We start from the raw sequence: 26,675 nt of genomic DNA on the forward strand, positions 1-26,675 counted from the left end.
CACTGGAGAACTGGCAGGGTTTGGAGGCCAGGGTGGGTGAGCGGCTGCGGAGATGGACAGGACTGCTCCGATGTCTCAAACTGTGAGGGAGGGCGCTGGTGCTGAACCAGCTAGTTCTGTCCACGCTCTGGCACCGGCTCAACACCCTGAGCCCGACCCAAGGGATCCTGGCCAGGCTCCAGAGGATGGCTCTGGAGTTTTTCTGGCCGGGGCTGCACTGGGTCTCTGCAGGGGTCCTGAGTCTTCCCCTGGAGGAAGGAGGACAGGGCCTGGTCTGCCTTTGTAGCCAGGTCCATATCTTCCGCCTCCAGGCCCTGCAGAGACTCCTTTATGGTGCAGGTAGTCCGGCATGGAGCACGTTGGCACACACCTTCCTCCGCCTCCTCCGAGGGCTCCGATACAAACGGCAGCTCTTTTTTCTCCACCCGAGGGGCCTTCTGCGAGACCTCTCCGAGCTGCCGGTCTTCTACCAGGACCTCCTCCAGACCTGGAAGCTTTTTTCAACGTCCAGGTCCTTTGTGGCCACCAAGGGGGCGGACCTCCTGTTACACAGCCCCTGTTACACAGCCCCAATCTACGTATGCAGGTGGCAGAGTCTCCCTTGGTGTGCTGGAGGTTGGTCCTGGCAGAGACCACCAGAGTCAGAGAGCTCCTGGACTACAACGGGGGGACTGGGTGGCGCCCCGCGTGCTCAGTCGACGCATGGGGCTCTCCACCTTTCCAACCCCCAGGCGCGTACTCCAGGAGGTGGAGGCCGCCTTGTCACCCATTTCTGTCATCTTCCTGTGGTGGGCCCTGCGAGAGCCCCCACACCCCCAGCCCTCTGGACATTTTTCTTTGGCCCCTGTTCTGCAAGCCCCCCCGGCCTCCCCACTCCCACACACCGAGCCGACTGCGCTCCCTGCAGCCGGTTCACTTCCAAACCATGCCCAGGGACCAACTGTACACACTCGTGTGCCACACACTGCATTTCCTCACCCTCGCGTCCTGCCCTGACACCAATGGTAGGACTATCTTCCACTTAAAGAGGGTGAGGAGCCAGCCTTTATTCCACCTTGGTCCCACGGCCTGCCGGGGACATCGGTTGGCGGCTCCTTCATGGAGCCGTGAGCACGGGCATGCACCTGGCGTGGTTCACCCCTATACCCGAGGCCTGCCCCTTTTGCAGCGTGAGGGAGAACCTGGCGCACACCTATCTTGAATGCGCCAGGTTGCAGCCCCTATTCCGGCTCCTCCAGAACCTCTTGTTGAGGTTCTGGCTGCACTTTTCCCCGCACTTGTTCCTTTTTGCACATCCCATCCGTGGCCCCATGAAGTCGCGAGACCTCCTGGTCAATCTCCTCCTGGCCCTGGCTACAGTCTCCATCTATAAAACCAGGAGGAGGATGTTGGACCAGGGGGTGCTCTGCGACTGTGGGGCCTATTTCCGTTCCTCCCTCGTCTCATGCATCCGGGCAGAGTTCCACTGGGCAGCGTCCGCTGGCTCCCTTGTTACCTTCGCGGAGCAGTGGGCGCTGTCCGGGGTTCTCTGCTCAGTATCCTCATCCAGTACCCTCGTTTTGAACCTATGACCTTCACTCCGATCCCTGTTTTTCATTAGTTGTCCTCCGCATTTATTTGGTCCCTGGGTCCAGTGGTCCCTCCCGCTAGTCTGGGGGAGGGGCCTTTAGAAGTGGGTGGGCTTGTGCCCGCCCACCTCCCGGGTTTCCAATACAACTACAGCAACTAACACAGGTCCATACCATGACCATGGAAGCCAATCCTACAGAGACGGGGTTACTGGGTTACTGGGGAAGAAAACAAAGGAAGATGAGATTTCTCTCCCTTCTTAGCATAGGTGGCAGGTATAATAGGCCAGAGGAGGCTAAGTCTCCCTTGGCGCAGCCACCGCTGACCTGCCACCAGACACCTGAGCTTCCCTTCCCTGTGCTGCTCCCTTCCCCGAGGCCCCCACCGCCCGCCGCTGCCTGGCTGAGTCCCTCCTCTCCTCCACTCCACCCGACCTCTCTGCAGGTCCCCACCACTTACTGCATCCCTCCTCTCCTCCACCCTCCTCCTACCTCATGAGGCTCCTCTGCCCACCATATCCCTGTGGGCAGAGGGAGCCTCATGGGGAAGGGGGTGGAGGAGAGGAGGGACATGGCAAGTGGCAGCAGGGGGGCTGAGTGGGAGCAGGGACGGGGCCTGGGGCGGAGCAGGGACGGGGCCTGGGGCAGAAGAGGTGGGGCTGTGGGCAGAAGAGGCAGGACAGGGAGCTAGCCTCCCCCGGGGAAGCTTCACTTGCCGCCAATGCTTTAGATCCCAGTGGCTTGGAGGCATGGGAGTGCTCCCGCCTTTTTGTTTTGTTCTGTTGTGTAAATGCTGATAGAAGTTTTCTTATAAAACTTTGCCATCTCTAGACACTCCAGATTCCTTCCTCAGGGCCTGAACAGGTCTTGGCAAATTGCCAGTCCCGCTTGTGAAGTCCTGGCTGCTACCTCCAGGCCAAAACAAACCAGTAGGGACCACAACCACCCATGGAGTCCTCTTCCAACACCTGCACCAAGTTCCCCTGCCAGGGATTTTTCTTTCTCAGCATCCCCACGGTTGTGCTGCTCAGTCATGCCTCAAACCTGGGCTTTCCTGTTCTCCAGCCTCCTGGAGGCAGCCCAGTCCCATGCCACACGGGGTCTGCTATACTGTCCCCTTTAAATCAATACCCACTGTACTCCAAAGGTAGCATACTCAGACAGCGGGGAACTTGCCCTTTCACCCAGGAAAGTCCTTAGTTCTGCTGGCTATCTGCAAATCTCTCTTCCTTCCATCCCAGCGAAGGAAGGATTTACATAGGCTCTTCTCCCAGCATGCCTTGATTCAGCCTAGGACTACAGCAGCCTTGGGAACTACAAATCCCAGCAGCCCCTCAAAGCTGAGAAAGTTGGCTGGGGGATGAGGGGATTCTTGCTGACCATGGAGCCTATTTCTTTTGACTTGTTTATATCATGCTTCTGGGTGGCTTCTTCTGACTCCCTAATGTTTCCCATAGAGACGGGATAGATAATAAGACAGTAAATATAATAATGTAACTATATAAATCCTTGGTATGCCCATATCTTGAGTATGGTGTGCAGTTCTGGTCGCCCCATCTCAGAAAAGATATGTTAGAAATGGAAAAGGTACAGAGAAGGGCAACTATAATGATTAGGGCTACGGAACATTTCCCATCTGAGGAGAGATTAAAAAGATTAGGACTTTTCAGCTTGGAAAAGAGATAACTAAGGGGGATATGACAGAGGTTTATGAAATCATGACTGGTATGGAGAAAGTGAATAGGGAAGTGTTATTTACACCTTCACATAACATCAGAACCAGGGTCACCCAATGAAATTGATAGGCAGCAGGCTTAAAAAAAAAAATAAATTACTTCCTCACACAAGGCACAAGTCAACCTGTGGAACTCATTGCCAGGGGATGTTGTGAAGGCCAAAAGTATAACTGCGTTCAAAAAAGAATTAGATAAGTTCATGGACGACAGGTCCACCAGTGGCTATGAGCCAAGATGGTCAGGGCCTCTATGCTCTGGGAGTCCCTCAGCCTCTGAGTGTCAGATGCTGGGACTGGACAACAGGGGATGGATCACTCGATAGTTGCCCTGTTCTGTTCATTCTCTCTGAAGCATCTGGCACCAACCACTGTCGGAAGACAGGATACTGGGCTAGATGGACCTTTGGTCTGACCCAGTATGGCCGTCCTTATGTTCTTATATTCTCTGCCTATTGTCCCTTACTGGATTCCTCCTTCTGAGCCTGGGACCTCACTTCTGTTCCCATTTTCATCATCTTGAGCCATTCAGTTGATCCCTGGGTCCTTTGAGCTCTCCCCTTTGTTGGGGGGCGGGGGTGTTGCTGTTTGCATGCTGTTTGCCACATGGGGATCTAAGGAACCCTCCGTGCTAAGGGGAGCTCCAGCCCACCTTGCAGCTTGGGACTGGACAGAGGCAGCCATTCAAAGCTTCTCCTTGCATTCACACCGCCCTCCCAAGAGTGCTGTTGTGCAGAGGCCTCTCCCCTGAGTCATCCAAGGGATCAAGAGCCCAGATCAGTCTGTTACATAAAATTGTTCATGACAATCAGCAAAAGCTGGAGACAAACTGGGACAGAAGGGCAGAAAGGCCACCCAAATCTGGCCAGGTGATGAGCCTCTGAATAAAAATCTCAGTTCGCACATGCTCGGTAGAGACTTGTTAGTGTTTGGTGGCTAAATTTTTCGAAGATTCTATCCACACTGAGCATGCTCGATCACATGGCTGCCAGGGTGGAGCAGGACCAAGGATTATTATTATTTGTTGGGATTGCAGTAGTTGGTAAGCCCCAGTCAGGACGTGCGCCCTGTTGTGCTAGGTGCTGAGACCAACACCCGTCATCCTGCCCAACATTGTCTCATTGTTTCCTTGGGCTCCCCTGTTGGTCTGTCTGTCTCCACCTGTTGTCTCTTGTGTTATATTTAGATTGTCCTCTCTTTGGACACACACACACATACACAAAAATACAGTCCCTGTCTCAAACATTCCTATATCTTTACAAGCTACTCCTCTCTGTCTCTCTTTGGCCCCTTCTGTGGCGTAATGACCCCACGGGGATATTTCTAACGCCTGTCTCTCAGCATATTTAGGGTAAGAAAAGCAAGAAATGAGCGAAGCCAAAGGCGGAAAAGAGGCTGTGCCATACATTGCTGAACCCCAGAAAGGCGAAATCACCCCAGAGACACACTTCTAGCTGCCAGACTGTAGTTTGCACACAACTCCCAGCTCTCTGATCCATTCCTTGGCTCTCCCACAAAGCCGGAGAGCTCTCTGTGGAGGACCCAGGCAGCCATCTCTTCAGCCGTCCCCCAGCGATTTGTACTGTAATATAGGCGAGGCGGTTTCCCCTGGGGTAACCTTGGGAGTGCAAAATATTCACCTCACATTAGAGGAATTCCAGGAAAGAAGCAGGGGCAAAATATAGGTCGGGCCGGAAGACACAAAAGTAGGAATGGAAACCTGGGTGTCACCAGTGTCCTGGGGTACGGCCCTGCGGCAGCAAGTCTCAGAGGCCAGGCCTACAGACTCATGTGATGGAGCTAAACATAGCAGGGTAAACTTTCCCGCTCGGGCTGGAGTTTGGCTCCAAAACCTGGAGCTGGGAGGGGATGAGGGGGGAAGCCCAGTCTCAGAGCCTGAGCTCTAGCCTGAGCAGAAACGGCTACATTCCTATTTTTAGCCCTGTCGTGCAAACCTGAGTCTGTAGAACCAGACTCAGACTCACGGCTGTGGATCTTTTATTTTATTCTGCATTGTAGACGTGGCCCTGGGACCCATGCCTCCTTGCTAGCCCCTCCCAGCCCCACAGACATGTCGAGCGATAGCACTGACCAGACATCACCCTGCCTAAGTGAACACGGGGGCGTCTCGGGGTATGAGACCAACTCCCCACATGACCCTCTGGGGCTTCCTAAACAGGCAAAGCACAGAGCTGACCAGAGGATCTCCATCTACCCATGTAGCCAAGGCAGCTGGCAGAGCACATAGAGACCAAGTGAGTTCCCCAAGGCCACCCAGCAGTCTAGTGGCAGAGCCCAGAACAGGTTTCCTGAGTCCCAGCCCAGCACTCTATCCACTAGGCGGCACTGCCTCTGGACTCAATACTTGCCTGTTGCCAGCCAGGACGGACATGGCTATATGGACACATTGCACCCTCTACTCCAGGCAGCATCGCCAGAGCTGCGGGTGCATGTTGCAGACACTGAAGAGACTCTGTGTTTGCTCCCACAACAATCAGTTCTGCCAGACATCTCCTCCCTGCTCAGAGAGATCTTATCTGTGAAGGAACCTGAACACGCCTCACTCTGCAAACATCCGATCCTATCTCTGGATACCGACCGGATTAACCGGGCTGTCTGCTGCCCAGGATTGGCCTTTGCAGTTACAGGGCTGTAGGCACGGTACCGGTCCACCCCCTGCTGCCCAGCCCCGGGGTATGAGTCCTAAGACCCAGTTCTAAATGGGACTTGTGCCATAAGCACGCCAGCTATTGTCTAGTACAGAGGCTTACTTCTCCTCCTGCCTGTGATCCTGACTGGAGCAGGTACTAGGGTCCCCAGGTTTTATGGCTAGCAAATACTGCTGCGTGTACAGCACCGGACACCCAGAGCCTTTATTTTTACACAGAACAGGCGCAGTGTGGGTCAGCCTTCCACACAGACCCACCCCTGCATCTCAACCCTGCTTGGAGGGCGCTCTTTCAGGGGCAACTTCGGAGCTCAGCCTCCCTGGCCCACTCATTCCCTTGCCTCTCTGAAGAGGGGCCAGTCAGTGGCGGATATTTCATGCAGCTCCATTACGTTCTGTTCAGAGTTCACCAAGTCACTTCCCAAAGTGCGACCACATACTATAGCTAGCAGAGAATACCAATGACCCAGGGTCACTGGTACACTCAGGGCTGACCCTAAGGAAAATGGCGCCCTGGGTCCACTTGTATTTTGGTACCCCTGGACTCCACTGCCTCCCTCTTGCCTCCCCACCATCACCCCTGTCCTCCACTGCCTCTCCAGGCTCCCACCCACCCCCCCATCAACCCTGGACCACACTGCCTCCCTGGGCGCCCGCCCCCCCCCAATCATCCCCCAGCCCCGCTGCCTCTTCCTCCCTCCATTGCCCCGAGCTCCCTTCTGTGACCTCTCACCCGAGGCCCGCCCTGCTCTTTGCCTTTTGCGCATGGTGCCCCTCTGACCACGGTGCCCTGGGTGGTCTCTCCAGTCACCCACCCATAAGGCCAGCCCTGGGTGCACTGGCCATGGACCTAAAATTAAAGGTTCTGTCTCATCACCCTTCCCCTGAACCATCAAATCTCCCACACAAGGTGGCTGGACCAAGGTGTGAACTATGCCAGTTTAGACTCAAAAAGAACAGGAGGACTTGTGGCACCTTAGAGACTAACCAATTTATTTGAGCATGAGCTTTCGTGAGCTACAGCTCATTTCATCGGATGCATTCCGTGGAAAATACAGTGGGGATAGATTTCCACTCCATACGGCTAAATTCAGTGCCTTGCATAATGACAGGTTTCAGAGTAGCAGCCGTGTTAGTCTGTATCCACAAAAAGAACAGGAGGACTTGTGGCATCTTAGAGACTAACCAATTTATTTGAGCATGAGCTTTCGTGAGCTACAGCTCACTTCATCGGATGCGTGAGCTGGGCCCCAATTTCAGCCATCAGTGGCCTGACCCAGGAGAAGCTCCAGCTGTGGAAACCTTTAGAATAGACAAGCTAAACCACTGTCAGCCATGACTGACTTGGGAACAGTGCTCACCGCAGTTTATACCAGTGCCGCCAGTTTCATTTCAGTGAAAGAAATGTGCAAGGTAGATTGCCCCAGCTCTCGCTACAGCTTCCCTAAAGTGGGTCAGCAAAGTGCAAAAAGTGACCACAGTGGAGATTCTGAGTCAGAAAATATTTATTTCCTCTTGCTTGCTCCCATACAGAATTTCCAAGCTGCATTTAACCATGGGGGAAAACCAGAAAAGGAAGTCACTCATCACAATGTTTCAGAGTAGCAGCCGTGTTAGTCTGTATCTGCAAAAAGAAAAGGAGTACTTGTGGGACCTTAGAGACTAACCAATTTGTTAGTCGCTAAGGTGCCACAAGTCCTCCTTTTCTTTTTACTCATCACAATCTATCTGAGCTGCAGTGAGTGAATATCCGCTAAGTGGAAGTTTGGTTAGAAAAAGGCCAAACAGATACTGGGATGTGATCACAGTATTTCTGAAGGAGCCGTAAGCAAAGCCACCAACATGTACAATCCAACCACACAGCTCCCCATCTAGCCAGCGGCCCAGAGCTTGAACTATATTTCAAAGCATTTTATAGAGGTCTCAAAGCGAGATCCCCATTGACCTTAATGAAAGTGGCACTAAATTATCCAGGTGGTAATTTAATAATTCAAGGGATAATGTTTGGCATGTCCAGCCATGTTTCTGATGAATGTAACAAAACATCTTCATCTGAATATCTACAGGGGTATTTATTATCGTATTTCACTCATACACAGCACATGGTGACCCGGCTAATCTGCACTTCCCATTGAGTTCATATAGCAGAGGGTAGTCTAAAAATCCAAAGTATGGTGGGTTCACACTTAATAAAACACCAAAGGGTAGTGTTAGGGTTCCTTCCCCACTCTGAACTCTAGGGTATAGATGTGGGGACTCGCATGAAAGACCCCCTAAGCTTATTCTTACCAGCTTTGGTTAAAAACTTCCCCAGGGTACAAACTTTGCCTTGTCCTTGAGCAGTATGCTGCCACCACCAAGCAAAGAACAGGGAAAGAGCCCACTTGGAGATGTCTTCCCCCCAAAATATCCCCCCAAGCCCTACACACCCCCTTTCCTGGGGAGGCTTGAGAATAATATCCTAACCAATTTATTACAAAATCATCAAAGACCCAAACCCCTGGATCTTGGAACAATGGAAAAATCAGTCAGGTTCTTAAAAGAAGGGTTTTGTTAAAAAAAAAGAAAGGTAAAAATCATCTCTGTAAAATCAGGATGGAAAATACTTTACAGGGTATTCAGATTCAAAACACAGAGGATCCCCCTCTGGGCAAAACCTTAAAGTTACAGAAAACAGAAATAAACCTCCCTCTGAACACAGGGAAAATTCACATAAACCAAAAGATAAACTAATCAGCCTTGCCTGGCTTACCTCTACTGGTTGCAATATTGGAGACTTGGATTAGGATGGGTTGGAGAAGATGGATTTCTGTCTGGCCTCTCTCAGTCCCAAGAGAGAACAACCACGTAAACAAAGAGCACAAACAAAAGCCTTCCCCCCACCCAAGATTTAAAAGTATCTTGTCCCCTTATTGGTCCTTTGGGTCAGGTGCCAGCCAGGTTAGCTGAGCTTCTTAACCCTTTACAGGTAACAGGATGTTGCCTCTGGCCAGGAGGGATTTTATAGCGCTGTATGCAGAAAGGTGGTTACCTTTCCCTTTATATTTATGACAGGTAGGTTAAGAAACAGTTTAACATTTTTAGCAATTACTTAGAAGAAAACATAAAAGCATCACTGAAAATTTGCAGATGACACAAAAATTGGGAGAGTGGTATATAACGAAGAGGACAGGTCACTGATACAGAGTGATCTGGATTGCTTGGTAAACTGGGCACAACTAAACAATATGTGTTTTAATACGACTAAATGGATACATCTGGGAACAAAGAAGGCAGGCCATATTGACATGACGGGGGACTCTACCCTAGGAAGCAGGGCCGCTGAAACAGATTTGGGGGGCACGGTGGGTCATCAGCTGAACATGAGCTCCCAGTGCAACGCTGTAGCCGAAAGAGCTCCTGTGATCCTGAGATGCACAAACGGGGGAATCTCGAGCAGGAGCAGGGAGGTGATTTTCCTTCTATATCTGACACTGCTGCGACCACAGCTGGAATCCTGTGTCCAGTTCTGGTGCCCACAGTTCAAGGATGTTGGTAAATGGGAGAGAGATCAAAGAAGAGCCACAAGAATGATTAAAGGATTAGAAAACCTGCATTACAGTGAGACACTCAAAGAGCTTCATCTATTTAGCTTAACAAAGAGAAGGGGTGGTTGATCAAAGTCTATAAGTATCTACAGGGGGAACAAGTATTTAATAATGGGCTCTTCAGTCTAGCAGAGGAAGGTCTAACAAGAGCCAATGGCTGGAAGTTGAAGCTAAATAAATTCAGACTGGAAATCAGATGTACCTTTTTAATAGTGAGAGTAATTAACCATGGGAACAATTTACCCAAGATCATGATGGATTCTCCATCACCGGGAATTTTTAAATCCATATGGGATGTTTTTTCTAACAGCTGTGCTCCAGGGATTATTGTGGACAGTTGTCTGGCTTGTGTGTCTCACAATGGTCCCTTCTGGCCTTGGAATCTGGGAATCTATGTGAGGGAGTGTAAATCCGGTGAGAGATGTCTAAGGACCCAGTCCAGCTAACACCTTAATCTTGCCTCTGCTGCTTCCTACTGCGAGGAGTTCTGCTGACTGCAATGAGCATGCAATGAATAGCCAGCAGCACACCCCGGAGTAAAGTGGCTGCAGAAACAGGCCTGTACCCATAGCATCCAAGCACTATAAGGTGTCTCATGGGATCTGGGAGCTTTCTAAGGAGATCAGAACCTGCACCATGGCCCTGAGTCAGGAAAGCACATGAGCCGCACTAATTTGAAGCATGTGTTTAAGTGCTGTATTGCCCACAGCTGCTTTCCTGCCCTGGATCCCATGCAAGGAGTGCTAGGGGACCACCAGAGTATGCAGGGCTGCAGAATGCCAGACGGTGGGTATTCTCCAGCGGGGTGCCCTTGTGAGTCCCTGTGCTGATGGCAGATCATAGAATCATAGAATATCAGGGTTGGAAGGGACCTCAGGAGGTCATCTAGTCCAACCTCCTGCTCAAAAGCAGAACCCATCCCCAATTAAATCATCCCAGCCAGGGCTTTGTCAAGCCTGACCTTAAAAACTTCTAAGGAAGGAGATTCCACCACCTCCCTAGGCAACGCATTCCAGTGTTTCACCACCCTCCTAGTGAAAAAGTTTTTCCTAATATCCAAGCTAAACCTCCCTCACTGCAACTTGAGACCAGTACTCCTTGTCCTGTCCTCTTCCACCACTGAGAATAGTCTAGAACCATCCTCTCTGGAACTACCTCTCAGGTAGTTGAAAGCAGCTATCAAATCCCCCCTCATTCTTCTCTTCCGCAGACTAAACAATCCCAGTTCCCTCAGCCTCTCCTCATAACTCATGTGTTCCAGACCCCTAATCATTTTTGTTGCCCTTCGCTGGACTCTCTCCAATTTATCCACATCCTTCTTGTAGTGTGGGGCCCAAAACTGGACACAGTACTCCAGATGAGGCCTCACCAATGTCGAATAGAGGGGGACGATCACGTCCCTCGATCTGCTCGCTATGCCCCTACTTATACATCCCAAAATGCCATTGGCCTTCTTGGCAACAAGGGCACACTGCTGACTCATATCCAGCTTCTCGTCCACTGTCACCCCTAGGTCCTTTTCCGCAGAACTGCTGCCTAGCCATTCGGTCCCTAGTCTGTAGCTGTGCATTGGGTTCTTCCGTCCTAAGTGCAGGACCCTGCACTTATCCTTATTGAACCTCATCAGATTTCTTTTGGCCCAATCCTCCAATTTGTCTAGGTCCTTCTGTATCCCATCCCTGCCCTCCAGTGTATCTACCACTCCTCCCAGTTTAGTATCATCCGCAAATTTGCTGAGAGTGCAATCCACACCATCCTCCAGATCATTTATGAAGATATTGAACAAAACCGGCCCCAGGACCAACCCCTGGGGCATTCCACTTGACACCGGCTGCCAACTAGACATGGAGCCATTGACCACTACCCGTTGAGCCCAACAATCTAGCCAGCTTTCTACCCACAGATCTAAGAGGGTCAGTGTCTGAACATGTTGCGTGCTCTGTTAATGGTTCTGCAGCATTTCCATGGGGCCACATGCTACGTGGGACCATATTTGTTAGTGCAATGCCCAATCCTATGTGAAACCATGTGACTGGGTCATGGGACCCTTGACGGTTGGCCCCAATGCAGGGGCTGGAGCTCCTTTTGGGATGGCTAGTGGGTACCTAGTGATGCTGGAACAGAGATTCCGAGAGTGGGGGCTCATCCTGCCCTGCTCTGCTCTGCTCTGAGTTTGCTGGCTGTGACCTTTTGCAGGATCTTTAACAGCAAAAGCTTTGCTCCCAACTGTGTGTTGAGTATTTTTGTTAACTGGAAGTTAATAAAAAACAAGATAATAAAAGCCAGCCTGGCAAAATATCCCATCCCCTCTCAGCTGCTCAGGATTTGCTTCCTTGGTGTGGGTGATGTCATAATGCCATGAGTTCCAGAGTCACCAGAGAGTCTCCCAGGAAAAGGAGAGTAGACAATACTTTAATTTCCAGCACTAAAAAGAAAAAGGCAATATTGTCTGGGGTGTGCAGGGGAACCTCTGCAGCCTTCTTCCCATCGCAGGCGGCTATTGGGTCAGAATCCTTTTGAAATAGAACTCAGTGATCTCTGTCTCGCCCGGGTGGTTGGTGATGCGGATGGGCTCGCTGCTCTTCTGGGAGGTGCAGAGAAACCAGCCCGGGTAGGTGGCTGACTCGAAGCGGTGGGTGCTGCCTTCGGGAATGTTGTGGAAAGTGAAGCGAGCGGCTTGCTCCTTGTCTTCAAACAATTCCATTATTTTCTTATCCTGAGCGGGGAACAGAAAGGAAGATGCCGTTGCAGGAAGCTGGATTATTTCCTGGGAACAACATTCCCTGGGCGTTTAGCCCTTAGTTCTGCTCGCACATCGGTGAGCTGACTGATCAGGAGTTCTGCAAGCGTCTCTGTTATTCCTAACCAGCCTCAGGACCAGCTAGGATAACAGTTATCAGCCTATTGGTTATTTGTGCATGGTCACTGTCGGCAATTGGTCACCAAAGTCACACGCTACTGATCCTGCTCGCTGATTGGCTGAATGTAGTTTTATAAACAGGGGACTAAGAAATCGTGAATATCCCTGTTGGCAGGTGACAATGGATGGTTATCTATCCCTTCCCCAAACATTTATGGGAACATAAGCCCACTCGTAGCAAGGGCTTACCCGCCTCTGGCTTTGGGCCTGTCTGCTGCCTCGGTTTCCCTTTCCTCCCCAAAAAGAAAAGGAGTACTTGTGGCACCTTAGAGACTAACCAATTTATTTGACTGAACTTCACGCTGCCAGTGTTTTCTCAATAACTCTCCCCTTCCGGGAGCCTGGTTTATTAGCACAAAGTTCTAAACACACAGATCTTCCCTGAGCCTTCCTAGGGGGCTCACCGCCTCGGGTCCAGGCTCTGAGTCCACTCCCTGCTGAGCCATCCTTCCTAGCAGGTCTCTCTCCCAGCTCTTCCAGCTCTGCAGAGACCCTCTACCTAGATCTCCTTGCCAGCTCTTTCCTAGAAGTGAAGCGAGCATCCACCCCCAGGTCTGCTCTCCCTGCAGTCTCCTCTGATTGCCCTCATATCCTGCAGCAGGCCTCGTACACCCCATCACATGACCCTTGTCTTCATTCCCTCCACCCAGGCAGGTGGGCTAAGATTGGCAGGGTCAGATCAAGATGAAAGGGTCAGATTGCCCTATGACTCTGTCCATACAGATGCCCATGAACCGTGCATCGCATGGGGCCACAAACATGGCAAATGGGGCAGCAGTTCAGAGCTCCGATGCATTTTATTAAGCACCATTCAGTCCATATTGGACCAGCTCCATGGTGGGGAGAGAAGATACCTTCATCAGCTCCGCTCCTGCCGGTGGCAAGGACAAATCCCGCTGAAAGTGAAACCAACCAGTGCCAGACTGTGGTTTCAAGGCCTGGGCAAGTGGGCTCAGAAGCTGAGGGGCAGGGGTCGGACCCTGATTTCCCCTGCCCCCATTGTGTCTCCATGATGGGGCAGGGTCCTGGGCAGGGCCTGCTGTCCCTCAGCTTCTTGCTGCCCCCTGATGGGCACATGGGTCCTACTCACCAAGCTCCCACGTGGGCAGCCTTATCCGGGAACCAAGTCCACTTAGCCCCCAGCACTCGTCTGATCCACGAGGAGCCCCGCAATGGCCAGACCAGAGCAGCCCACTGCCCCAGCTACTTCAGGATCCTGTCCCTGGTGGGGGCCACAAGCTGCCACCTCAGAGGAAGGTGCAAATTCTGCCCCCCAAAGCTGGTAACTACCCAGCTGAGGACACTCACCTCCAGCTGCAGCTTGGGTTGGGGCAACGTCCCGCACGGCAGGCAGCGGCTTCCTCCCTGGACGCCCAGGATGATGGGGCAGGGTTTGCCCTGTACGAACCGGTTAGGCACCACACTGAGTTTCTCTGCAGGTGGAACATGAGAGGGCTCAGGTCTCTAGACTGCCAAGAGTCACTTTTCCACAGGGGCACTCAGACGCCAGCGAGAGGCAGCATTACTTCACCCCCCCGCAGGGAGCAACCATGCAGGCAGCCCTTGGACCACAGACCTGGCCCCCTTGTGCCCCAGCCTGGCTCCTGCTCTGCATTGAGCTCCCTTTCAGAATCCGCTGGGCTGGGGAGAGCGAGAGATTCAGTACACAGATTTCCTCCTCGCCGGGCACCACCCCGGAGAGGGCAACACGGCCCTCAATCCTCTCTGCCTCGGCTGGGGGAAAGCAGCGGGACAGCCAGCAAGAGTGGGAAATGAGAGGGAGCATGGAGCTCACCAGGGTCTGAGTTGGAGGCCTCAGCCACAAGATTGTTGCTCTGCAAGCGAATGACCTTCTGCTTGGCGTCACGCAGGGTGAAGATGAACGGCATGGGGAGGTCCGGAGGATTGGGAACACCATCTTCTGGATGATCGGGAAAGGCAAAATGTTAATGCAGGATCTTTAACAGTAGAAATTCTCCTATGGTGATGAGAACTAAAGGGATCTGCCCCCCACCCCCCGACAGCCCCATAGCTCCTTGCACTCATAGAATATCAGGGTTGGAAGGGACCTCAGGGTCATCCCCTCCTCCCCTTCATTGCCCTGCAATGTCATAGCTCCCGGCACCCCATGACCCCTCAGTGTGAATGGTGAATTCAGCTCCTTCCCTCTTAACTTGTCCCCTATAAACTATCCCAGGGCGAGCTCCTTCAAGGAAGCAGGTAACTGTGTGGGGCTTGCTGCTGCCCCTGCATCCGGTCCCCTGGGCTGTGCTCCAATGATACAGACTGGACTCTAAGAAATTGCATCTCCCTTTTCATGAGAGTCCGCTCCCCGGGAAGGATCTGGAAACTGGAGTTTTCCCCTGACATATGACCATAAAGCGAGCTGCTAGATCCCAGGGGAGATGGTTTAGACTGCACATAATTCAGGGCATGGCCCTGGGGCCAGATTCTGTTCTCAGGGATGCTGCTGTAAACTGGGGGTGCAAGCAGAGATACTGGAACAATTGTATAGTGGGGGTGCTGAGATCCATTGAACTATACTGTAAACCAGGGGGTGCAGCAGCACCCCCACACTCCTAGTTCCAGCACCTATCGGTGCAAGGCTTGTCATCTGACCCTGCCACGCCCCTCTTCGGCACTGGGCTGAGGACAAGAGTGAGCAGGAATTCAGCCGATGAGAAGGCACAAGAGGGGGTTTTGCCAGGGAGCCCTCTCAGGCCCTGAGGTTCTCCTTTATCTGGACCCCATGCCCAGAGACCCACCTTTCTTAATGAATGTGTCGAACAAATCCCTCATGTCTTTGTCCTGATTCCCACAGGGTCCACTTGGCCGTCTCCCTGTCCCTGCTCCTGGCTGGGATGCCATTGTGGTGGACGTGTGCCTGGTGTCTGTCGTGTCCTGGCGGGAGCGGGGTGGCTGGGAAGGACAGATGGACACGAGCTCTCAGGCAGGCTGGTCCCATAGGGGGAGTCCCATTGGCCCTGCTGAGCCAAGTTCCCCCCGGGGGGCGGGAGGTCAGGGCCCGTCTTTGGCCCACAGCCCCCTTCAGATCTTGGTAGCCAGCAGCACATAGCATGGGGTGTGGGAGTAAGCGCCATCTGCCGAGCAATCTGATTGGCTTGGATCTTGGTGGGCAGCCAATCAAGGCTCGTTCCCCGTCTCACCCCCCTTGGCCCAGCTCCGGGGCAGCTCCCCATGGAATCGCCAAAGGGGCCGCCAGCCCCGTGGCCGCAGCAGGAGGAAGGGCATGGACCAGCCACTGGCGATGCTGCCGGGGGTGGGATGCTTCCCCACTAGGGCCTGGCCCCAGGACGCAGCTGTGGGGACTATGGGCGGTGACCCCTCTCTGCACCGACAGGGCTCAGCCAGCCCAGGATGCCCTATGTAGCAGGATCCAGGCCTCACAGTGCCTGTTAGCTGCTGGCGGGATGTGCTGGGCAAAGGGTGTTTCTCCAGCCAGGCCAGAGCCAGGGAATGAGACAGACACCAGGGTCAGTTAGTAACTGACCCCCCCTTAACCTAATAGGCCACTGGCAATCCCGCCCCTCACTGCTCTGCCCAGGACAGGTCCCTGGGGGTAGAGCCAGGGAACAGCCTCTGCAAAGCAGGCCCCAGAGTGGGTCCAGGAGGCCAGGCTGGGTCCCCACCAGGAGGCTGTGCCCCTTTGGAACCCACTATGGCCAGCGCTCTGTGTATCCAACTGCCCCTGACCCTGGGCGGGGTGACATGAGCACAGATCAGTACTGTGTGTGTGGAGGCCGATCCTGCCGCTGAGACTGGGCCCTCAGGGTAACTGGGGAAAGAACAAGGAGCTGTGAAATTTCTCTTTCTTGGGGGAGCTGAGGGTCTCAGACATGGGAGCAGCATCTGCCTCACTCCCCATTTACACCTTGGTATGAAATTACTGTCAGAGATTATGAGCGCAGACACTCTGCTGCCCTCCCAGCCCCCCTCCAGGCCCACTGACCCCTGCTCTGCTAGTTTGGCTGCTCTTCTATGATGAGGACAGGGGAAGATCTGATCAGTTCTGGAATTTAGTACCCAGAAGTTCCTTCATTTCTTCAACCCTCTGTCTCCCATAAATAGCGTCTCTACCTTGCATTGTCTCTTTCTCAAGGTGTGATGTATATGATGGTGGTGGTGTAGTAACATACGCCCCGCCCCCCCACCCAGAGGTACAGCCGCACCAGAGTTTATATCCACATCTGCTGTGTTAATATTGCAAAACGCCTCGATGGATGCAGCATTTCTTGCCAGAGCCACAGAGTCTAAAGTGCTGCTGTCTCCTAAAAGCATTGTCCATACAATGGGAACAGACTTACCTGGAGACGGTCCTCAGATCCGTTGGTTTTGTAAGATCTCTTGGCAGGGCTGATTCTGAAAAGGAAAGAGAGAAAGAGAGAATTGTTTCTTTATGCTTCCCCATCTGTCTGTACCCACCTGCTCTTACTTGGCTTATCCTTAGATTATCAACTCTTTGGGTTCTGTGTCTGTACAGTGCCTAGCACAGCAGGAGACTTGGCCGTGACTAGTGCTCCTAGGTGCTACCACAATATAAATAAAATAATAGAAAAGCATCCAGAGGACAAGCACAGTAACAAGCAAAGCTAGAGGAAGGGCCAAAGCCATCTTGGGTGTTGCTGAAGGCCCAGGGGCTAGCAGTGGAGGGAGTATTCCCAGCAGCAGACCTGTCAACAGCAAAACCTGTTGGGTGTCTAGTGTCCTTCTGTCACATGCAGGCTCAGGCTGAGTTCTCTGTAGCAATCACCCAGCTATTTATACTGGGAGGAACGGGGAGGGGTGGTTCTCATGAGAATGACTTCAACATGCAAATAACCCACACATTAGGATTTCCAGCATGGATAAAAGATCCTTCTGGACAAACTGGCGGAGTAGTTGAAAAGAGCCAGGTACCAACTCATCCAGGAGACTCCTTCTGCAGACCCCCAACCAGGCTGGCTTCCAACAGCAGATGTCCTATTGTAGCTAATCAGCCACAGATAACTCAATGTAGCCCACTGGTGGGAGCACTAGGTCTGAGCATGCTGAGATGCACCAAGTGCCCACAAGCACATGGACAATGTGCTGTTCACACGCTCAGGGAGGGGGCCCTACTCTGCTCTCATTTACTCCAGTGTAGATCCAGAGTAACTGCATTGAGGGCCCAATCCAGTGACCAGTATTCAATGGCATTATGTCCACTGGCCCAGTGAAGAACACGACAATCGCAGCATCAAGTCCGGAGGGCGCTTGTCTCCTTTGGTTGTTTAGTAATTTTTCCTCCCGACTCGGTTCTCTATTGCTTGCTGAGCTTGGCAGGCCCAGAACTCCTGTAGTTGTCCCAGCAGCAGCAAAGCTGCAATCATGTAACCACCGGACTTGGAGCTTGGACTAGGAGATGCCATGGGGAGTCTCTGGTGTAGGTGTGTAACCCACTGGTGAGTGCGTGTTCCAAGGCGCCTCCATGCCTGATCCATAGAGGAGAGGAGCCTGGTATGGCCCCAGCAAAGACCGAGGCTATGCCAGGTCGGAAGGTCCCGAGGCGATGACAATTCCCCATAGAGGGTTACACTTGAGATTGGTCAGCGAGCTGGTATTTAATAGGGACTCACTGATTTGGTACAAGGCTAATTTTGTAATCAGAACATCTTGTGATACTAAATCAAATGCCTGCCAGAAGCTTGTTTTGTTAACACAGCTACATTTGTCAACCCAATGTGTAATCTCATTGGGACCTGCTTTTCATGCTGACAGGTGTGCATTACCCTGCCATCTTGTAACTCTTTGTTCGTTCAATTCTGGATCAGTCTGGGATGGACATCAGGCTAATCAGCCTCTAGTGACCCAAGTCACCCTATATAAATATTGGCCCATCATAAGCTTTATGAGGCCCTTCATGCGGGGAAGGGAAGAAACCCCCCTTCGTGGCTGTAGAAGCCCCACCCCCACCCCACCCCACCTGTCATGCTTGCTCTCTGAGCGGGGGCATGGCCAATGGATCTGTGCAGTCACAGCCACCACTGGGACCCTTCCCCGGCTGCCCCCCAAGCCTCTCTATGGCAAAGTGGATGAAGCCTCCTGGAGCAAAGAGCTGCAGCACGCAAGTGTGCAGACCCCCCCGCCCCTCCCTTTACACAGTGGAACACCCAGGCTGCATTGGGCTCCAGGCCCAACCCCCACTCGTTCCAGTCCCCCCCTCCCTCCGTCATTTGCTCTCCCCCACCCTCACTTACTTTCACCAGGCCCAAGCCTGGTGAAGGCTCCAGCTGGGGGTGCGGGCTCTGTGGTGGGGCTGGGGATAAGGGGTTTGGGGTACAGAAGGGGGCTCAGGGCTGGGGCAGCGGGTTGGGGTGTGGTGTGTGTGTGGGCTCTGGGGTGGGGCCAGGGATTAGAGGTTTGGGGTGAAGGAGGGGGCTCAGGCTTGGGGCAGGGGCTTGGAGTGTTGGGGGGGGGTGGGCTCCGGGAGTTTGGGTGCAGGAGGGGACTCCGGGCTAGAGCAGGGGGTTGGGGTGCAGGAGGGGGTTTGGGATGCGGGATCCCGGTGGCGCTTACCCAGGAGGCAGCCACCAGGCCCCGCAGTGCAGCCCCTAGGCATATGGGCGACCAGGGAGGCTCTGCGTGCTTGTGCCCACAGGCGTCGCCCTCGCAGCTCCCTTTGGTTACAGTTCCCAGCCAGTGGGAGCTGTAGAGCCAGCACTAGGGGTGGGGTCAGCATGCGAATCCTCCCTGGCCCCCCATGCACCTAGGGGCTGCAAGGACCTGGCAGCCACTTCTGGGAGCTGTGCAGAGCTAGGACAGGCAGGGAGCCTGCCTTAGATGCAAGCCCCTGCTGTGGCGCTGACCGGACTTTTAATGGCCCAGTTGACGGTGCCGACCGGAGCCACCAGGGTCCCTTTTTCTTATGAATTACACCTGGTAGGACACGCACACCAGTGCTGCGAATTACACCTGGTAGGACACGCACACCAGTGCTGCGAATTACACCTGGTAGGACACGCACACCAGTGCTGCGAATTACACCTGGTAGGACACGCACACCAATGCTGCGAATTACACCTGGTAGGACACGCACACCAATGCTGCGAATTACACCTGGTAGGACACGCACACCAGTGCTGCGAATTACACCTGGTAGGACACGCACACCAGTGCTGCGAATTACTCCTGGTAGGACACGCACACCAATGCTGCGAATTACACCTGGTAGGACACGCACACCAATGCTGCGAATTACTCCTGGTAGGACACGCACACCAGTGCTGCGAATTACACCTGGTAGGACACGCACACCAGTGCTGCGAATTACTCCTGGTAGGACACGCACACCAATGCTGCGAATTACACCTGGTAGGACACGCACACCAATGCTGCGAATTACACCTGGTAGGACACGCACACCAATGCTGCGAATTACTCCTGGTAGGACACGCACACCAATGCTGCGAATTACACCTGGTAGGACACGCACACCAGTGCTGCGAATTACACCTGGTAGGACACGCACACCAGTGCTGCGAATTACACCTGGTAGGACACGCACACCAGTGCTGCGAATTACTCCTGGTAGGACACGCACACCAATGCTGCGAATTACACCTGGTAGGACACGCACACCAATGCTGCGAATTACACCTGGTAGGACACGCACACCAATGCTGCGAATTACTCCTGGTAGGACACGCACACCAATGCTGCGAATTACACCTGGTAGGACACGCACACCAGTGCTGCGAATTACACCTGGTAGGACACGCACACCAGTGCTGCGAATTACACCTGGTAGGACACGCACACCAGTGCTGCGAATTACTCCTGGTAGGACACGCACACCAATGCTGCGAATTACACCTGGTAGGACACGCACACCAATGCTGCGAATTATACCTGACAGGTCATGCACAGTTCGAATCTAGGCTGAGGCACATAAACAAAGTCCACAACTGCAGAGGTCCCAAAGATACTAAGTTTATTACACTCGAGCGTGGTGCCTCCCTGCTAGCCAGGAGGGGACCCTGAATACAGATTATACAAAGGTTATATACTTTTTAGCAAAGCATGTTGCCCTCGTGCATTGGAAACCTTAGCCAATAAACAAACCCTTGTCTTATCTACCACCTATCCCTGCTTGGTGCATTCCTCGTGCTAAACCAGTATGTTAATTACACAGCATGGTCCTAAAGCCATGCATCAGTAACCTTTATTATTAGGATGGGAGGCCTCACATCAAGGCCAAGAGACAGGGAGTTAGAGACTGACAAAAACCAGATACTGGGAGTCAAGGCAGGCTGGAGACATGGAGGAGGATTTTCACAGGGATTCAGTATCTAAGGATCACTCCTCCTGGTGTATGATGTGCTGGCATTTAAACAATGGTGGGCCCCAAACCAAAATGGAGTCACATGTGCTAACTTTTTCTTAACATTTTCGACTGGGCGTTCAGGTCAAAAACCAGACATCTGGCAACCCTATTCCCAACAGCAACTCTGAGCAGCTGGCCCCTCCCATGTGTTTGTCATCTTCCTCGTCACTGCGGAAGGCAGGACGGAGCAGAGTCTACGCAACATGAACAATGCAGGGCGTGAAGGGGAGACCAGCCCACTAACTCAATCTCCTTGCTCAAGTTAAACTGGTGCAATGATAATCATACAAAGAGTTGTAAACACTTGGCCTGCCTGAGTGTGCTTCACTTCCTTAGCAGTCAGGATTCAATGAGTTTCCTACTCATCCTTAGAGTCATCCTGGACAGGGCGAGGCCTGAATTTTGTCATCTGCCTCTGAACTTCGCAGTGGAGAATCAAACACAAAACACCTGCAAAACAAACACCTCTCAGGTCTTCACCTACCGCAAAGGAGCCAAAGCCACATTTTTTAACATTGCAGGTCACCCAGAAGCTCCCTCTAGTGTTTGCCTCCCTGTGCTGCATTTGCTCCCTCCTGCTTTAGTCCAGTGCCATGAGCCTGGATACGTTTCCTCATCGTTGTGATTCAGCCATGCTGAGAGACCCCCTGCGACCCTAGGCAGCGGGGACCGGGCCCAGTTGGCTCTGGCAGTGCATGGAGATTCCCAGGTGGCACCAGCACCTCTCACACACCTGTCTCTCCAGTTTGTTTCTTTGTCCTTTTTGTTTGGTTTATTGACAGGTGTAAATAGTCCCCTCCTGCCTGCCCTCCAGCCTGGAAGCATCACTCACCTCTGCCAAAGGATGCCACACACAAGGTGGGCTCCCGACCAGCGCCCCTCAGTCCCCTCAGTCCCTTCGGTTTTGCTCCTCGGATGCAGCTGGGGAGCGGACAGAGTTGGCCCATGACTCACACTTCTGCTTATTGTTTCCTGCCTGGTTCTGTGACTCATGGGGATCCTTTGCGGACGGCTGAGAACTGTCCAGGCTCTCTGCTCAGCATCCTCCTTCGGCGCCTTCCTTTGGATCTCCACCACCATCAGTTTTTGTCCCCCAGAACCTGTTGTTTTCTGGGTCTTACAGAGGGGTCAGTTGAGGGGGTGGGTCTTGAGTTCTGGGCGGGCCAAGGATTCATATAGGCCTGTCTGGTTCTGCTCTGACCTGTGCCAGGTGATCTTTGGTGCTGGGTAAATGACAGATGTTTGCTCTGTTAACTGGCCCTTTCCTGTGCTGCGAATCTGTTCCCCAGCTGTCCCATGCTCACCTGCGGCATTTACAGAGCTAAAAGATTTTCATTCTACTCCCATTAGCTCTGCAGAAACCAACCCTGACCCAGATGAGGGGGCTGACATGCAGCCTGGTTTGCGCATCAACAACAGTCGTTCCAGGTGTGGGAATCTTTCTGGGGGTTGATGCATGGGCCAGGAAGAGCCCCACTTAGCTCTCAGATCCCAGGGTAGGTTGGCAGGGAGCTTTGACCTGGAGGCACAATAAACATGGAGCCCATGAGCCTCTTCTGACTGTCACTTTTCAGCACAGAGCCGCTCTTTAACTGCCAGTGCAGCTGAATCTCTCGCTCAGTTGCCCAACACCAGCTGGGTCTTGACAGTTTGCCTGCACTGACTCAGCTTGTGGCAGTTCCTCTTGCAGACCTACAGCTAGTTGTAGCAGTTCATCGTAAATGCTCTGCTGGAAGTTGCTCAGGTCTGGCACAAAGGCAAGTGGTGTTTTCTGGTTAGTCTCCCACCCCCCCCTTTTTTTTTTAGCACTAGTGGATCCATGTTGTGCAGCAAATATCTCCACTGGCCATAGATGGGACACTAGATGGGGAGGGCTCTTAGTTACTAGAGAGAATTCTTTCCCAGGTGTCTGGCTGGTGGGTCTTACCCACATGCTCAGGGTCGAACCGATTGCCAGATTTGGGTCAGGAAGGAATTTCCCCCGGGTCAGATTGGCAGAGACCCTAGGGAGGTTTCACCTTCCTCTGCAGCGTGGGGCCCAGGTCACTTGCAGGTTTAAACTAGTGGAAATGGAGGATTCTCTGTAACTTGGGTTCTTTAAACTATGAGTTTAGGACGTCAGTCACTCAGCCAGAGGTTCAGGGTCTGTTACAGGAGGGAGTGGGTGCAGTTCTGTGGCCTGCAATGTGCAGGAGGTCAGACTAGACGATCAGGATGGTCCATTCTGACCGTAAAGTCTATGAGTCTACCAGAGCTGGGATCAACACAGAAGCCCTGATCCAAACACTCCAGGCTCTGAGAACGTTTGGAATCCAGATCAGAAGGCAGTAGCTCAAACACTTTGGTTACCAGCTGCTCCTGACTGAGGCATACGGTGTAGGGAATCCAACACACGTCGCAGCCACATGCAGTCCATGTGTGAGAGCCATGTCTCTCTGCTGGCATTGTCCCAGGCACCTCATCTGGCATGCAGGGCTGGGCTAATGAGTGTGAAAGGGAGGAAACGAGATGACACAAGGTGAGTCAAACAAGGCTCAACTCAGAGGTTGCAAAAGAGGTTACAGGAAGCAAGGGGACGAGGCGCTGCCCCAGGCCCTGCTCCCTGACTAACAATAATTGCTCTGAATTTCCTCCATTGCTACTTGAGTGACATCTGCTTAGAGAAAAAAGAAAAGGAGGACTAGTGGCACCTTAGAGACGAACACATTTATTTGAGCATGAGCTTTCGTGAGCTACATGCATCCGATGAAGTGAGCCGTAGCCCACGAAAGCTCAGGCTCAAATAAATGTGTTCGTCTCTAAGGTGCCACAAGTCCTCCTTTTCTTTTTGCAAATACAGACTAACACGGCTGTTACTCTGAAACTTGCTTAGCGAAGTGTGAGCGAGTCAGAATGGCTTCCCCTCGTGTGCTAACATGACCCTATATATCCTTCCCCACTGCCGGGTCTCTTCTCCTTGAGGGCAGGACAAGTCTAGCATTATTTCTATCCAACACAATCTCCGTCACCTGACCCTCACCCCCCACCAGTGTCTGAAAGACAAGGAAGGAAGGAAAAAAGTGATGGGGCCATGGCTCCCTAACCCGCCCCCCGTTCTGGTGCCCCTGCCTTGCGTAATATCAGTACTGCACCCACCTGCCCAGCCTCACCTGTTCCAGTGCTTTGCTGATTCGTTATCCTCACCTCTGGCTTTCTTGCGCCCAAACGCAGACTGTAACCTCGTCAGGGCAGGTCGCTGCCCGCACCCAGCCCTGCGCACTCAGCAGGGCGCACACCAAATGGGGTGGAGTTCAGGATCCCTGACACTAGGCCCACCTGCTAGAGAGGAATGACAACAGATTTGTGAGCCCAGATCCTCAGATCCTCTGCAGAGCTGGGCCATAGAGTCTAAGGCCAGAAGGGACCATAGTGGTCATCTAGTCATCTGTCAACTGTTTGAAATGGGATACCTTGTTTACATTGGCCTCATTAACACTAAAAAAGTGATTTGCACTCCTTCTTGTCAACTGTTGAGAATTGCCTACTTCCAACTTAAATTGAATTAGCTCGTTAGCACAGACCCCCCACTTGGTAAGGCAACTCCCATCTTTTCATATGCTGTGTATTTATACCTCCCTACTGAATGTTCCACTCCATCCATCTGATGAAGTGGGTTTTAGCCCATGAAAGCTTATGCCCAAATACATTTGTTAGTCTCTAAAGTTCCACAAGGACTCCTCGTTGTTTTTGCTGATACAGACTAACACGGCTACCACTCTGAAACTAGTCCGATCTCCTGCACAACACAGGCCAGAGAACTGCCCTGCATTACTTCCTGCATGACCTTGAGCCGATCTGTTGGAAAAACATCCCAGCTTGAGTTAGAAATGATCCATGATGGAGCCTCCACCCCAGCCCTCGGTAAATTATTCTTGTGCGGAATTGCTCTCACTTTTAAAGATCTGCACCGTGTTCCCAGTCTGAATTTGTCTAGCTTCACTCCGCTCATTAGGCCTTTGGCTGCTAGAGGGGGGTCACCAGATCAGATTCATCGCCAGCTGCAAGTGAGTGACAGAAGCCTCGTGGAGGCAAACGCAGAGCAAATGAGGGCTGATCTTAGATGAGATTGTCATTCTTCAGGGCAGGGGCTATGGTTTTGTCCTGGGTTTGTACAGTCCTGGCGCAATGGGGGTCCTGGTCCAGAACGGGGGCTGCTGGTCAGTCCAGCAATCCAGGTAATCAATAAGAGGTACGGTTATGCCTGTGCAAATTAAGAAGGATTTAGTGTTACTGACACCAACTCAGCATCGTCCCTTACCGGGGGGCTGGAACAATGTGTACAGTGGGGGTGCTGAGAGCCATTGAACCAAACTGTAAACCCTGGATATGATGGAAACCACTTCAAGCCAGGGGGTGCTGCACCCCTAATTCCAGCACCTCTGCTCCTCACTAAGCCATCTCACAGCTGGCCAGCGAGAGCTGCTGAGTGTGCAGACCAATAGCTCCGTGCTGCAGGTGCATGCTCAATCCACTTCCCCTTCAAAGTGCTGCCTCATTGGGTTTCCCCTCTTATTTACTGAATCCCCTCACTCATCAGTTTCAGTGACTGCCGGTATAAATCATAGAAATGCTGGGCAGGAAAGGCTCTCGACAGGACTTCCATGATTCTATAATCTAGTCCAATCCCCTGCACTCAGGCAGGAGCAAGTAAACTAAGACCAGCCCTGCCAGGGGTTTGTCCAGCCTGTTCTTAAAAACCTCCAGTGACGGGGATTCCACAACCTCCCTTGGGAGCCTGGTCCAGAGCCTTAGAGATAGACAGTTTTTCCTGCTATCTAACCTAAATCTCCCTTGCTGCAGATTAAGCACATTGCGTCTTGTCCTACCTTCAGTGGACATGGAGAACATTTGATCACAGTCCTCTTTCTAACAGCCCTTAACATGTTATCAGGTCCCCTCTCAGTCTTCTTTTCCCAAGACTAAATGTGCTCAGTTTTTTAACCTTTCCTTGCAGCTCAGGTTTGCTAAACCTTTGACCATTTTTGTTGCTCTCACCTCAACGTGCTCCAGTTTGTCCCCATCTTTGCTAAAGTGTGGCGCCCAGAACTGGACACAGGACTCCAGCTGAGACCTCACCAGTGCCAAGTAGAGTGGGACAGTTACCTGCAGTGTCTTACCTACAACAGTCCTGCTTATTCACCTCAGAATGGTATTAGCCTTTTTCACAACTGCATCACAGTGTTCGCTCATATTCAATTTATGATCCACTACAACCCCCAGGTCCTTTGCATCAGGACTACCACCTACACTGTTATTCCCCATTTTGTAGGTGTGCATTTGATTTTTTTCCTTCCTAAATGTAGTTCTTTATTGAATTTCATTAAATTGATTTCAGACCAATTCTCCAATTTGTCAAGGTTGTTTTGAATTCTAATCCTGCCTTCCAAAGTGCTTGCAACCCTTCCCAGCTTGGTGCCATCTGCAAATTTTATAAGCCTATTCTCCAGTCCATTATCCAAGTCATTAATGAAAATGTTGAGTAGGATCAGACCAGGATTGACCCCTGTGGGACCCCACTAGATACATTACCCTAATTTGACAGCAAACCATTGATAACTACTCTTTAAGTAGGATCTTTCAACCAACTTTGCATCCACCTTGTAGTAATTTCACCTAGACCACATTTCCTCAGTTTGCTTATGAGAATCATATGGGACTGTGTCAAAAGCATTACAAAAATCAAGCTATATCACATCTATAGCTCACCCGCCCCATCCACTAGGCCAGTAACCCAGCTCCAGCCCCAGAGTCAGTGCCTATAAAAGGAGCCTCATGTGACGTATTACCCCATAATGCTTG

At 52.2% G+C, this 26,675-nt stretch overlaps 1 protein-coding gene across 3 annotated transcripts; it reads right to left on the reverse strand.

Moving 5' to 3' along the window:
- Positions 1 to 11,981: 11,981 nt before the first annotated feature.
- LOC311513289 (interleukin-36 receptor antagonist protein-like) lies at positions 11,982 to 21,745 on the reverse strand. 3 transcript variants are annotated; one of them, XM_084614990.1, is made up of 6 exons: positions 21,670 to 21,745; positions 16,801 to 16,855; positions 15,241 to 15,394; positions 14,271 to 14,396; positions 13,784 to 13,908; positions 11,982 to 12,271 (listed from the first exon to the last, which is right to left on the reverse strand). In XM_084614990.1, the coding sequence occupies exons 3-6, from the start codon at positions 15,341 to 15,343 to the stop codon at positions 12,053 to 12,055; spliced, it is 573 nt and encodes a 190-aa protein (XP_084471116.1). In that variant the 5' UTR covers positions 15,344 to 15,394; positions 16,801 to 16,855; positions 21,670 to 21,745; the 3' UTR covers positions 11,982 to 12,052. The 3 variants fall into 3 exon arrangements, with proteins under 3 accessions (XP_084471116.1, XP_084471117.1, XP_084471115.1); XM_084614991.1 differs by lacking the exon at positions 21,670 to 21,745 and adding an exon at positions 17,167 to 17,224 and having other exon boundaries at positions 14,271 to 14,393; XM_084614989.1 differs by lacking the exon at positions 21,670 to 21,745 and adding an exon at positions 17,167 to 17,224.
- Between the last annotated feature and the right edge of the window lie 4,930 nt (positions 21,746 to 26,675).

The sequence above is a fragment of the Lepidochelys olivacea genome (genome assembly GCF_965140295.1).
Source record: "Lepidochelys olivacea isolate rLepOli2 genome assembly, chromosome: 26".
Taxonomy (NCBI): Eukaryota; Metazoa; Chordata; order Testudines; family Cheloniidae; genus Lepidochelys; species Lepidochelys olivacea.

Excerpts from the sequence above, each read along its gene's own strand:
- LOC311513289 (XM_084614990.1), bottom strand. The coding sequence starts at position 15,343 with ATGGCATCCCAGCCAGGAGCAGGGACAGGGAGACGGCCAAGTGGACCC. Across the intron at positions 14,397-15,240 it reads CGACACATTCATTAAGAAAG|AAGATGGTGTTCCCAATCCT; the intron begins GTGGGTCTCTGG and ends CCGATCATCCAG. Across the intron at positions 12,272-13,783 it reads AACCCAAGCTGCAGCTGGAG|GATAAGAAAATAATGGAATT; the intron begins GTGAGTGTCCTC and ends TTCCCCGCTCAG.